This window comes from Antechinus flavipes, chromosome 4, assembly GCF_016432865.1.
Source record: "Antechinus flavipes isolate AdamAnt ecotype Samford, QLD, Australia chromosome 4, AdamAnt_v2, whole genome shotgun sequence".
NCBI lineage: Eukaryota > Metazoa > Chordata > Mammalia > Dasyuromorphia > Dasyuridae > Antechinus > Antechinus flavipes.
The window spans coordinates 274,754,492-274,768,388 of NC_067401.1; the positions used below are offsets into that span (position 1 = coordinate 274,754,492).

Sequence of the window (13,897 nt, forward strand, 5' to 3'; positions counted from 1 at the left end):
TTTCCTCATTTTCTTACCCTATTTCTTGATTTGGAACTTTACATTAATGTTGGGCTCTGCTGCTATATGAGAGGCTTTCTCTCAAGCTTCAGGCTTTTTTGCAGTTATTTTCAGAGCTTGTTCTGGGGTTCTGGAAGATTACATTGCTTCCAAAGTGGTGTGATATGAGAAGAGGTGTCTCTTGGCCTATATTCTGATCCTTACCAGGAAATGTCCTGGATCCCTTGGGAATGCAATCAATACTTTTCCTTCCTTGAGATCGGAAATGATACTGTTCCTCATGATTTTTGATCACTTGGGACCAGAAGTGATATTGCTCCTCAAAGTTTTTATTCACCTCTTGAGTAAAAGTGCTCTTCAATGCCTTTGAACTGACCCAGAATTGGAAATAGGAGATGGAGTATGACAAACTGTACCTGGTTCTTTACCCAGTACTAGCAGAAGGATACCCTGTAATCTCTTTCTGACCAGCTGCCAGGTTATTTCCGACTTGAGAGATCCTGAAGCTGCTGCTGCTTCTGTCACCACCTAGTCCTACCACTAGTGTTTTGTCCATGTAGGCCCCAGCCAATCTCCTCCCCCTTGTCTCAGATTTCTCTATTGCTTTTTCTCAACTCCTACATTGATCTGGGTTGAAAGAATGTCTCATTCTCACCTTTTATTAGCTCTACTATTCCTGAATTTAATTTGAGTTATTATTTTAAAGTTGTTTGGAGGGGAATGCTGAGAGAACCTAGCTGAGTGCTTCTGTATTTTGTCAGCTTGGTTCTACCTCTGTAATTCAACATGTTTTGGAAGTTGTGAGGTAACCTCTGGGCTTGTTTTCTCATCTGTGAGTGAGGGGAATGCTTGGGATCCTGGTCAACTACTTGTGGCTAGTATAGTCTAGGCACATGTTTCCATTCCTCGCCTCCTGCAGTTGACACTACTGCCACTCTGGAGCTTAGGATTTTTTAAAGTAAGCTTTAACTATGAGTGGTAGCATAACAGTGAAAATTATATTTCAAAGAAATGACATTGAATGTTTCCCCAACCTATTGACTTAATTATGCCTTTGGAAACAGGAAAAAATAAAGTGAGTTAGTCAAATAGTAAGACCAATGGATAAAATTTGGCTATCTAATACTATATTAGAGCTCAGAGAAATTTAAAAGAACTAAAGGAAGTCCCATAATCTGTGTGTTGCTTCTTCCATTGATGATTTAGGGAAAGTCATGGACAAGAACATAATCAGAAAGGATAGATCACTTACAGAGAGAGAGGGAATACCCTTATCAATAAAAAACTTGAGCCAATGAAATACTAGAAATTTCCCTTTAGAATAGGCAATGGGCTAGCTCGGGAAGTCCCAATGTGCAAGGTCACATAAAATACAATTAGTATAATGTAAGGAAATGATTTTTTAAAAAATTAGGGAGAGTGGGCAGAGAATGTGGAGGAAATTTCCCAGTTTTAACCTAAACAGAACATAGTGAACAATATGACATCAAATCAAAAGTATTGGGAGTAGAAGAGAGAGGGAGTGAAAGTAGAGGGAGAAGTATGATAGCAAAGAGTTAAAAGTTGTTAAATCAATAGTTCTAGCAAATTCAGTTCAAAACTATATACAGATATAAACACATATGTTTATGTGTGACATTAAATATACATATTTTAATGTGTATTAAAATGTTTAACATATAAATTTAATATAATTAATTATTCATTTGTTTGACCATCATATCATACTGCTTACTCATATTTAGTTTATAGTCTACTAAAGCCTTCAGTCTTTTTTAAACCATCTATTGAGTTAGTGTGTCTTTGGAAGGAAATTATTAGATTATTAGTGACTATACATACATACTTAGATATACATATATATATACATATATACAATATAAATGGTATGATCACATATATTAATAATAGATATGTGAATAGAATATTAAAAGATATTGACCATATTATATGATTATATTGTCATCAATAAAATGTTACATATTATTAAAGTATTTTGTATTCCATCTCACACCCACATAGTGTAAGGATATGTGTATGTGTCTGTGTCTGTATGTTTGTGTCTGTATCTGTGTGTGTGTGAGAGAGAGAGAGACAGAGAGAAAGACAGAGAGAGATACTGATGGCCCAATAATTCATTTCACATACATAGTAACTCAGTAGCTGGTCTGAAAAAAATCCTAAAGTTTTAGAAGTTTGTAAAACCACATATAAGTAAACAATATGATGTGGCAGACAAAAAAGCTAATTCCAGGGACAACTAGGTGGTGCAGTGAATAGAGCACCACCCTCAAGTCAGGAGGACTGAGTTCAAATCTGACTTCAGACACTTCATACTTCCTAGGACCCTGAGCAAGTCATTTAAGCCCAATTGCCTCAGAAAAAAAAAAAAAAAAAAAAAGCTAATTCCATCTTAGGCTACATTATAAGAGATATGGTTTTCAAAAATACAGAAATGATAGTCCCTCTGTACTTTACAGTGTTGTGTTCAGTTCTGGGTACAACAATTTAAATAAGGTAGAAAGCACCTAGGAAAGAGCCACCAGAATGTTGAAGATCCTTGAGTCCAAGTTAGGTGGGATTTGAAGAAGGAATTAAGAATGTTCAGGACAGGGAGCAAAAGATTCAAGGGTGACATGATAACTGTCTTCAAACACTTGAAAGAATATCATGTGGAAGAAGGATCAGATTTATTCTATTGTCCCAGAGGGCAGAAGTAGGGACAATAAATGGAAAATTGTGAAGAGGCAAATGTAGGATTGATGTCAGAGAAAACTTCCTAAAAATCAAAGCTATACAAAAGTAGAATATGAAACCTTTAGAGGTGATTAAGTCCAGATGACCATTTATTGAATATGTTAGTGGCAGATTCCCTTCATGAATAGGTTGGACCAGATAACTACTGAGATCCTTTCAAATTCTGATGCTAAGTAAATGGAGCAAAGCACTTATTATAAGATTATGTCTGTAGAACTGGAGCATAGCTTTTCCAAACTCCAACTCCCGCAGCTTTCTAATATATCTTATGGCCTCTAAGTTGTTCTTTAAGATTTCTTCCAGCTTTAAATTCTATGATATGAAGGGAATATGGTGGGTTAATCTTCTTGCGTTTCCCAAATCTCTAATAACACTGAATTGTTGGATCCTATGGCTCTTCCATATTTGGTCTCCTAGAGCTCCTTCATCCTCTGGGTCCTGAAAGTTCCTAGACACCTTGGGTGGGAGTTATCCCTTGCAACATCTGTAACTTTCAGTATAAATAGTACCAAATATTGTTTTGATCTTGGAGAAAACTGTCCCAAAGTTGGCATTTAAATTAAACTAAGGAAATAAAGCTAGTAAAGCCACAGTTAAGTTTCAGAAGACTTACAGCTCTATAATTCTATGCTTCTATAAAGAGCACTGCATCAAGGTCATCTCAGCAGATGGCCCTCTATGCTGCCAAGTTTAATGTGCTCTTTGGGCTTATTTGATTCAGCAATGTGTTATTTTTTGTTGCATTCATCTCCCCACAAATAAAAAGCTATTAGTAATAATCAGAAGGAAGCACAAAACCTTCAGCTGGGCTTTAATTTAATTTTATATTTATGTATGGTATGGCAGGGGAAGGAGTAAAACAGTGGGTTTTTTTCTTTTTTTCATGTAAAACCTCCTCTTGAACTCTTTAGTGATCTTTATTTTTTAAAATATATTTTTTTTCCTTAATCACATGTTAAATTTTTTAAAATTATTTTGTGTTTCAAATTCTCCCATCTCTTCTTCCTTCCCCCTTCCTGAGACAGTAAGCAATCAGATATAAGTTATACAAATGCAATTATGTAAAACATATCTGTATCAGTTGCTTTGTATAAAAAGACTTGAATAAAAGAAAAAGAATGAAAGAAAGTAAACAAATCATGCTTCAATCTGTATTCAAATAAATTCTTTGGAGGCAGATAGTATGCTTTATCATTAGTTCTTTGGGATATCCTGGATCACTGCCTTGCTGAGAATTGCTAAGTCATCCCCAATTCTACATCATACACTATTGCTCTTACTGGGTATAATGTTCTCCTAGTTCTGTTTCCTTCACTTTACATCATTTTATATAAGTCTTAAGTTTTTCTGAAAACATCCTGCTTGTCCTTTTTAATAGCATAATAATACTCCATTACAATGATATACCACAGTTTGTTTAGCCATTCCTCAATTGACAGGCATCCTCTTAACTTCCAATTTTAGCCACCACAAAAAGAGCGCTAAATTGATGACACTATGATATAAATCTTTTAGAAATTAGCAGATTAGCCATATACCCTTTGGGCAAGTTACATCATCTCAGTTTAATTGTCTCCAAGAAGAAAGGGTACATTTATTCATTCAATCATTCTATAAACATTTATTGATGCCTACTATGTGTCAAGAACAGGATTTGGTATGGGGTATCATTACTGCTTCCCTTCTCAATGACTGGAGAGAAAGAATTTGTAATTCAAAATTTTTTAAGTGAAATTAAAAACTTTTAATTATATTTCACGTGATAAACTGGGTGTATTCAGAAAAAGAAAAAACTTGTGAGAGTGTCTCTGCTTTACAGAGAGAAACACATATAAAAAGCAAATGCAAAATAAAAACAAGTTGATTTTAGTAGGAATATACTATCAATTGGAAGAGTGAGTAAAGGAGAGGAAGAGGTAATAAAATCTTCCAATATAATGTAGCACTTGAGAATAGCCTGGATGAAAGCCAAGGATTCTAAACAAAAGTGAAAAGGGAATGAATTCCAGGGATGACAGCAGTCAGTACAAAGAAATGGAAGGTGGAACGTCAGCAAACAGCCCAGTTGCTGAGAGAGGTAACATGAAGCTGTGTTGAGGGTAACATGCAATAACCTTAGAAAGGAACTCTTCAGTTTGTAATTATTTCTCACTACAAAAAGGTTGCTAACTCTAAAGCGCCACCTCATAGCAAAGTTGTAAGGAATCCAGTAGCCCGCCCCCCACTAAACTAAGAAGTCCCTAGGGAAAATCAAAACCCCTGGTAACAAAGATAGTATGCTGAAATCTATAAGGGACTCAATCTAAAACAGACTGCTTAGCTTTCACTCTTTACTATGCCAAAACCCGCTTACTCTGAGATGATTAGGTGGTACCCATAAGGTGGTACTTTAAGATATCCATAAGGGGCTTTTAAGGCTGGCTAAATGTGTGATCAGCAAAATCTGGAAGCTGGTCCTACTGAAATCAAAATCAACACACACACACACATGACTGGGGTGCTTCTGTTGATGAATGGAGGCAACTCCCTTACCAGAAATGAATTATCTCTAGGGTAGCTTCTGGACTGAGATTTCCTGAGGCTGGGAAGCAAAGCAAAGTTTTACCAGTCATTGGTCTCCGGAGAGATTTTTAAATGCTTCCTGGCCTACACCACCTAAATAAGCTTCCCCAAATAAGATAAAACATTGTCAGAAAATTAAGCAGGAAATGTTGCTGTTGCCAACAGTTTTAACCTCTCATTCCCTAATCAGGGTATTGTTAGGCAGCTGTGGAGTATGAAAACTCCCTGTAACCAGCTACCAATACCAAAGTATTACTACTGGTGGAAAAAGGGTCTCCCCAAGGCTCCCTCTTTACAAAAATTTATGGTAAAAGAGAAGGGAGAAACCAGATCATGAAAAAGAGAGTAGGAAATTCACAAGCCTAAAAATTAAGATCCTTTACAGAGCACAAATAAAGAGGGAACTGACTGGCTAGCCTGTAACTACACAATAGTGTAGTGGCACAATAAAGCTAACTTGCTTTTTTTATATGTCTTACATTTCCCTCTATTGGATTTTAGTATATCCCAAACCTTAAAAAACCTTGCTCAAAACCATCAAAAAAAGGGAAATGGCAATTGTTAAGATAGACTGAAGGAAAAAAGGTACATTAATGCCCTACTTGTAGAGAAATGAGTTAGTTATTTACTCTGGAAAGCAATATGCTATTATGCCTCCAAAGTTATTAACTTTTCCTATCTTTTGACAAAGCAATATCACTCTTACACATATGCCCCAAAGAGATCAAAAGCAAGCACATGTACAAAAATATTTACAGCAGCTCTTTTCATAGTAGCAAAGAACTGGAAACCCATTAGCAAGGGTTATGATATATGAAGGCAATGGAATATTACTGTGTCATAAGAAATGATCGAATGGAAGAGTGAGAAACCTGGATCAAGACAAATTAAAATGAACATTTAAAGAAGAACAATTCATTTAACAACATCAATACTGTCAACACCAACCACTCTGAAAGTTATGATCACTGTGATCAAAATGTCCAAGATTCCAGAAGATAAAATGGTAGCAAGTATGCTACCAACTTTTTTTTACAGAGAAATGATACTTAGACTGAAGAATGAAATATTTTTTTTTTTTTTTTTAGATGTGGCCAATGGAACCACTATATATTATTTGTTACAAAGGTTTCAGGGTTTTTGTTTTGTTTTGTTTTGAATTGATATGAAGGGGATTCACAAGGAATAAAAAAGAGATTTATTCATTGAAAAAAACTAACTAAAAAAAATTTTTAAGTTCCTTGAGTACAATAACTATTTTTGCCTTTCATTTACCCCCACTATCATTCAGAATACTGACATACCATTAAGTGTTTGCAGACTTATTTTTAAATGAAAACTGCTGTTTGTTATTTATGATGGCAAAGAAATAGAAACTAAGGGATTGGACACTAAACTGGGGAATGACTGTACAAATAATGGTCTAAGAATGGGATAATTTATGAATATAATAGAATATTATTGTGCATATTATTGTGCAACAAGAAATGATGTGAGTTAAGACTTCTGAGAAGACTTGTGTGAACTAATGAAGAATATAGTGAGCAGAAATGAAATAATTTATACAATAAGAACACGACTAAAGAACTCTGTCAAATTTATAAGAATATGAGTTATTCTCTAAATGATAAAGGGTCAAAGGCTATCGAATAGGCAGTTTTTAGATGAACAAATCAAATTATATTCAATCATAGGAAAAAATGTTTTAAATCATTATTGATTAGAGAAAGACAAATTTAAACACCGTTGATATATTATCTTATGCCTATCAGGTTGGCTAAAATGATAAAAAGGGAAAATGACAAAGGGGACATGGAAAAATTTGGATACTAATATACTTTTGATGGAACTGTGAACTGATCTAATCATTTTGGAGAGCAACCTAGAATTATGCCCAAAGAGTTATAAAACTGTTTTGACCCAGCAAAACAGACCTATTTCCCAAGGTAACTATATAAAAAGGAATAGAACTTATATATTCTAAACTATTTACAGCAGCTCTCTTTGTTGGGGTAAAGTATTGTCATTGAAGGGCTGTCTGTCAATTGGGGAATAGCTAAGCAAGTTGTAGTATATTATTATGATGTAATTGTACTACAAGAAATGATGAACTGGTAGATTTTGGAAAAATATGGAAAGATTTGCATGAAAAAATGAGTGAAATGAGCAGAACCAAGAGAATGCTTTATGTATAGAGTAACAGCAATATTGTTATAAGAAATATGAATGACTTAAGTCATTTTAAGTATTACAAATAATCAAATCAACTACCTTATAAAGGAAGATGCTATCTGCCTCTAGAGAAAGAACTGACAAAAGACATATATGGTATGGTTACATACCATACGTGATATACATGTATGTGTTACATATATGTGTTATACACATAATCTAATGGCGGCTTTCTCTAATGTGAAGTGGAGAGAGAAAAAAATGAATGCACAGTAGAGGACAAAAGCAACTCAGAAGGAAACACAGAAAAAAAATTTTCAGGAAGCTTTTAAAATTATAAGTATACATAGAAGAGTTGCACATGTTTAACATACATTGGATTACTTGCCTTTTAGAGGAGATGTGGGGAAGGGAAGGAGGAAGAAAAAAAATTTGGAACACAAGGTTTTGCAAGGATGAATGTTGAAAACTAGGCAAATGTTTGGAAAATAAAAAGCTTTTTAAAAAAGAAAGAAAATATATAGTATTTATTACAGTTTTTCAAAAACGGTAAACATGAAATGGAAATTCATGATTTCGTATCAAATGCTCTTTTGTACTCTACAAGGAAATAATTTTTTTGTCTTCTTATATTTCAGTTCAAAATGAATAATTAAAAGAACAATGTAAAGATAAGTGTATATTTGCATGTATTGATGTACATATATGCATGCGCACATACATACATATCACTTTGAAAGACAGATGAATGCACTGAAAACCATCATTCTCGTATAGAGATCAGATGATTATCTATGCTATCCACTGCCAGACAAGACAGGATGAGATAAAAGCATGGCCTCAACCGATATAATTTGTCGGTTGCAAACGTTTTGTTTTTAATGGGGAAGAAAGGGAAGAAAATAAAGTTTGTTAGTTTAAAAAAAATTAAGAATATGAAGCAGAAGAAAATAATTCTGGAAAGGTAACCTGGAACCAGATTGTGATCTCCCAAGGTTACCAGAAGCTCTGAGGCAAATAGTTCAAAGTCAAGGTTCCCCATTCGGCTTCTGAGGCCCCGCCCCAAAACTGACACTTTCCTCTGGAGTTCTGGAATCCCTTTCCCCGGACTCTCAGCCCGCGCCGGCGCATTTGCCACCACAGAGCTTTCTCCGAGCAGCTGGCTCAGTTTGTGCCTAAGGAGCGGGAACCGGCGCGATCGCCACTCACCTTCTAATCCTGTTGCCCAAGGACGGTCGGTCCCTCGGCCTGCGCTGCGGACCCCAACTAGGCCCCAGCCACGACCCCTCACGGCCCTCAGTCCCCACATCGCCGGTGTTCTTGTACCTTTCTGGTCCTTCCCTTTCCGGTCCCTCCAGTAAACAAGCACCTTCTTCGCAAAGGTTCCAGATTAAGAGTGTGGGACAGTCTTCCGCCTCGCGAGGACGCGAGTTGTTCTTCGGTGCCTCCTTGATGGTGGGTGGTCTTTTTTTGGAAAGGGAAGGAGGAATCGAAGAAAGACGGCCCGGTTTAGTCTATCCGCCAGTCTTTGGTTTTAAGATCCTAGGATATCTCTAGTATTCATGTGGTTTAAATCACAAATCATACCACAAGTCACTCTAATAAATTTTACAGGTGAGGAAATTGAAGACAGGATTTGCTAAATGATTTGAATAATACTGAAAGATTAATTGTTAATAATGATAAATTAGGTGCTAGAGGTGTGATTATTTTGTTAAAAAGTAAGCACTTAATAAATATTTATTGATCGATTTTACACATAAGGAAACGGGCCCAAATAACTCAAGATCACACAAGTAGTAAATTGCAGAATTGGAATTCAGATCTGGTCCTCTGATTCTAAACCAGAACTTTGAATTGAGTTGACTTTAAAAAGTCAGGTTAATCTCTCCCATTGTTTTTCCCCTTTACTCTGATTTTTCTCTCCCAACATGATTCATAAAGAAATGTGTATTAAAAATAAACAACCAAAAAGAAAAAAAAAGCCCACAAAAAAACAAAGTCAGTTTTGATGAATTCTAGGAACTATTATCTGAAAGAGGAAAAAAAAAAGATGAAGTAGAAAAGCACTCAGCTGAGCTCTCCCAAATTCCTCTCCAAAAACTTCTAAAATAATTTCTCAAATAGAATACTGGAAGGGCAGAAGCAACAAAGTGTCAGGTGAAACAATTTTTCAACCCAAGACAACTTAGAGACAGGCAGGAAAGTTCTTTCCCATGGGAATGGGAATCTGTCCTGGAACATAGTGCAAACTCAGGTGGGCATCCCCACAGTGGAATACCTTGGTGATGGCTGCATTGGTGGCAGTTTCAGGAGCTCTTACCCATGTGTGGTGGCAGGGTTGGACAACCAGGTGGATGGAGATTTCAGGGTACCTTTTGCTGTTGCAGGGTTCAGGACTCTATTGTATTGTCCATAGGCAGTGCAAGATGAGGTTGAGCAAAAATACATGCATCCACAGGGAAGGAAGGGCCCTGGTCACTGTGTCAGGGTGGAAAGAAGGGAATAGGTCTCTGGTCTTAATTCTAAGATGGAAGGTTGTTGTTCAGTCATGTTTAACTCTTCATCAGCCCATGAACATAGCATACTCAGGCTCTTCTATCTTCACCTAGCTCTCAAAATCTATCTAAATATGTGGTGTTTCCATGATACACTCTATCTCATCCTCCACAGTCCCCTTTTCCTTTGGTCTGCAATCTTCCCCAACATTAGAGTCTTTTCTGATGAATCCTGTCTTCTCATCATGTGAAAAAAGTATTTAAAGCTTCAGATTCAGTATTTAGCCTTCCAGTAAATAGCTGGAATTTATTTAAATATAGACTGATTCAAGCCAATTCTAATAGAATTGTGATTGAAGAGAGTCATCTGCATCCAGAGAGAAAGCTGTGGGAACAGACACAATATAATATTTTAACCATTTTTGCTGTTCACTTGTGTTTTTTTCCCCTTTTTTTCTCTTTTTGATCTGATTTTTCTTGTGCAGCATGATAAATGTGGAGATTTGTTTTAAAGAATTTAACATGTTTAACCTATATTGGATTGTTTGCTGACTAGGAGAAGAAAAAAGTGGAGAAGGGAGAAAATTTTGAAACACAAGGGTAAATATTAAAAACTATCTTTGCATGCATTTTGAAAAATAAAAAGCTATTATATAAAAAAGTATTGAGTGATTTGCTCTCCTTGCTGTCCAAGGAACTCTCAAAATTTTTTTTCCAGCATCACAATTCAAAAGCATTGATTCTACAGCACTCAGCTTTCCTAATAGTTCAACTCTCACAGACTTACATTGCTACTGTAAAAACCATAATTTTGACTAAACAAATCTTTGTCACCAAGCTGATGTCTCTGCTTTTTAATATGCTGTCCAGATTTGTCATGGCTTTCCTCCCAAGGAGCATGCATCTTTTAATTTCATGGCTGTAATCACCATCTACAGAAAATTTTGAGCCTAAGAACATAAAATCTGACACTGCTATTTCTTCTCCCTCCAAATGCCAAAAAGTGATGGGACAAGTTACCAAGATCTTAGTTTTTTTGATGTTAGGCTTCAAGCCAGCTTTTACACTTTACTCATTCATCCTCATCAAAGGCTTTCTAATTTCTCTTCAATTTCTGCCATTAGAGTGTTGTCTGCTTATGTCAAATTGTTGCTATTTCTCTCAGTGACCTTAATTCCAGCTTTTGATTCATCTAACCTGGTAATTCATGTAATTTATTTTTCATAAAAGGTGACAATATACAGCCTTGTCATACTGTTTTCCCAATCTTAATCCGTTGTTTCATATTTGGTTCTAACTATTGCTTCTTGGCCCCTAAATAGGTTCCTTAGAAGACAAGCATGTATTCCTGTGTCCTTGAGGACCCACGCATTTTCTGGTGATCCACACAGTCAAAGGCTTTAGTGTAGTCAATAAACAGAAACATGCTTTTCTAGAACTCTTTTGCTTTCTTACTAACCTAATGAATGTTGGTAATTTGGTCTCTAGTTCCTCCACCTCTTCTAGAACTATCCTGGTTTTCTGATAATATTCAGTTCACATACTGCTGAAGCCTCACTTGCAGAATCTTAAGCATAACCTTGCTGGCATGTGATATGAGTGCAATTGTTCAGTAATGTGAACATTCCTTGACATGCCCATCTTTGCATGAAACATTCCCTTGATGTCTCTGATTTTTTAAGAGATCTTGTATCTTTCCCATTTTATTGTTTTCTACTATTTCTTTACATTGCTCATTTAAGAAAAATTTTATTTCTCCTTGCTATTCTCTGGAATTCTACATTCATTTAGATATATCTTTCTCTTTCTCCTTTTCCTTTCCTTTTTTCCCCAGCTATTTGTAAAGCCTTATGAGACTGCCATTTTGTTTTCTTGCTCTTCTTTGGAATGTTTTGTTGCTTCCTTCTGTACTGCATTGTAAACCTGCATCCATAGTTCTTTGGGTTTTCTATCTATCAGATCTAATACCTTAAATCTATTCATCACCTTTACTTCATATTTGTAATGGATTCTATTTAGGTCATACTTATACAGTGTGATAGTTTTCCATCCTCTTCAATTTAAGTCTGAATTTTGTAATAGGAATCTCATGAGCTGGAGTTAGCTCCAGATCTTGTTTTAACTGACTGATAAGAGTTTCTTCCCCATTAGCTGCAAAATATTTAATCAATCTGATTTTAATATTGACCATCTAGTAATGTTCACATGAAAAGAAATCTTTTGGGTTGTTGAAAAAGAGTGTTTGCTATAACCAGTGATTTATCTTAACAAAACTCTATTAGTCTCTAACCTGCTTCATTTTGTACACCAAAACCAACCTTGATTATTATCCCAATTATTTTTTGATTTCTTCCTTTAGCATTCCAATCACCTGTGATGAATGTGATTTGGGGGTGGGGGATGTTACTTCTAAAAAAGTTGTAGGTCTTCATAGAACTGAGCAACTTTGGCCTCTTTGGCATCAGTGGTTGGCACATAGATGAGTATTATAGTGATGTTGAATAGAGATTTGATAATTTTTGGGATTATATCCCAGTACTGCTTTTCTCACTCTTTTATTGACTATGAGGGCTACTCCATTTTTTTCTAAGAGATTCTTGTCAGTAATAGTATATGTAATGACCATGTGAATTATACTCACCTATCCCATATATTTAAGTTCACTGACACCTAAAATATGTATATTTAATCTTTTCATGTCCTATTTGATCACATGCAACTTAACTTCATTTATAAATCTTACATTCCTGATTTCTATGCATTATTGATCAAAGGGGAGCACTAGCAAGTAGCTATAGGAAAGTGAAGGACCTGATCACAATCCCAGGGCCAAGAAGAGTTCTAGCACTAGTGACTTGGATAAAGCAGAAGTCAGAAGAGCAGCGGCTACACCTTTCCTTAGAGGATTGGAAGCACATTGGAAGCACTGAAAACCCCCAGAGCATAAAATAGCATGAAAGGCTTGAAGAATGAGACAGTGTGCCCTCTACCCCAGGATTACAACCTAACTTTAACATAAAGCTAAAAGACAGACAATTACTAGGCTAAAATAATTAGCAAAATAGAATTTGGCAGTAACAAGTTACTATGGTGACAAGAAAAATCAAGACAAAAACCCAGAAGACAATGCAGCTATTGAAGCAACTACAAGCAAAATTTAAAAGAAAAACAAAACAGTGAATTGGATATAAATCTAACAAGAATTTCTGAAGGAGCTCAAAAGGGATTTTTAAAATCAAATAAGAGAGGTAGAGGAAAAATTGGGGAAAGAAATGAGAGTGATGCAAGAAAATATGAAAAAATAGTGAACAGCTTGGTATAAAAGAGGCACAAAAAATACTGAAGAATATAACACCTTAAAAACCAGATTGGCTAAATGGAAAAAAAAGAGATACAAAAGCTTTATAAAAAAGAAATCGTTCCTCCTCAGTCAGACTCTGATCTTTGATTCAGATCATGTCTGGTGAGAGATCATGGTGGCCCAGAAGAAATGGACCCTCATAGTGTCATTGAAAGCAACTGGAATATAATCATGGACAATTTCAATGATATGAACCTGAAGGAGTCCCTTTTCCAGTGATCTCTGGTCTTTTTGTCAAAAATAACATGAAAAGACTTTGATGATCTACCTTCCAATCGTGAAAACTGTATTTACAGAATTGAATGAGGTGGTCATTTTGGGAGGAAAAGTGTGCTATAAACTTTATTATTGAAGACAAGAGGATTCTTCATGATATTGAGACTTTCTACAATCCTACAGTGAGAAGATACCAATGAATGTGGCTGTTCTTATTTAATCCCTAGGATGAGATGATTTTGAATTCAGTGTTTGCTGTTGATGACTAGGCAATTCACAATATGAATTGTATTTCTTTCTTTGGAAACATTGAATCTTGTCTCAATGCTCA

The 13,897-nt window shown here is 35.6% G+C and overlaps 1 protein-coding gene across 1 annotated transcript in view; it reads right to left on the reverse strand.

The window, feature by feature from the left end:
• COQ3 (coenzyme Q3, methyltransferase) overlaps positions 1-10,306 on the reverse strand; it is a 30,477-nt gene extending 20,171 nt beyond the window's left edge. Inside the window, exon 1 of the mRNA XM_051997440.1 lies at positions 8,701-10,306. Coding sequence (XP_051853400.1) covers positions 8,701-8,800 — 100 coding nt within the window. The 5' untranslated portion in view covers positions 8,801-10,306. The remainder of the gene's footprint in view (positions 1-8,700) is intronic.
• Between the last annotated feature and the right edge of the window lie 3,591 nt (positions 10,307-13,897).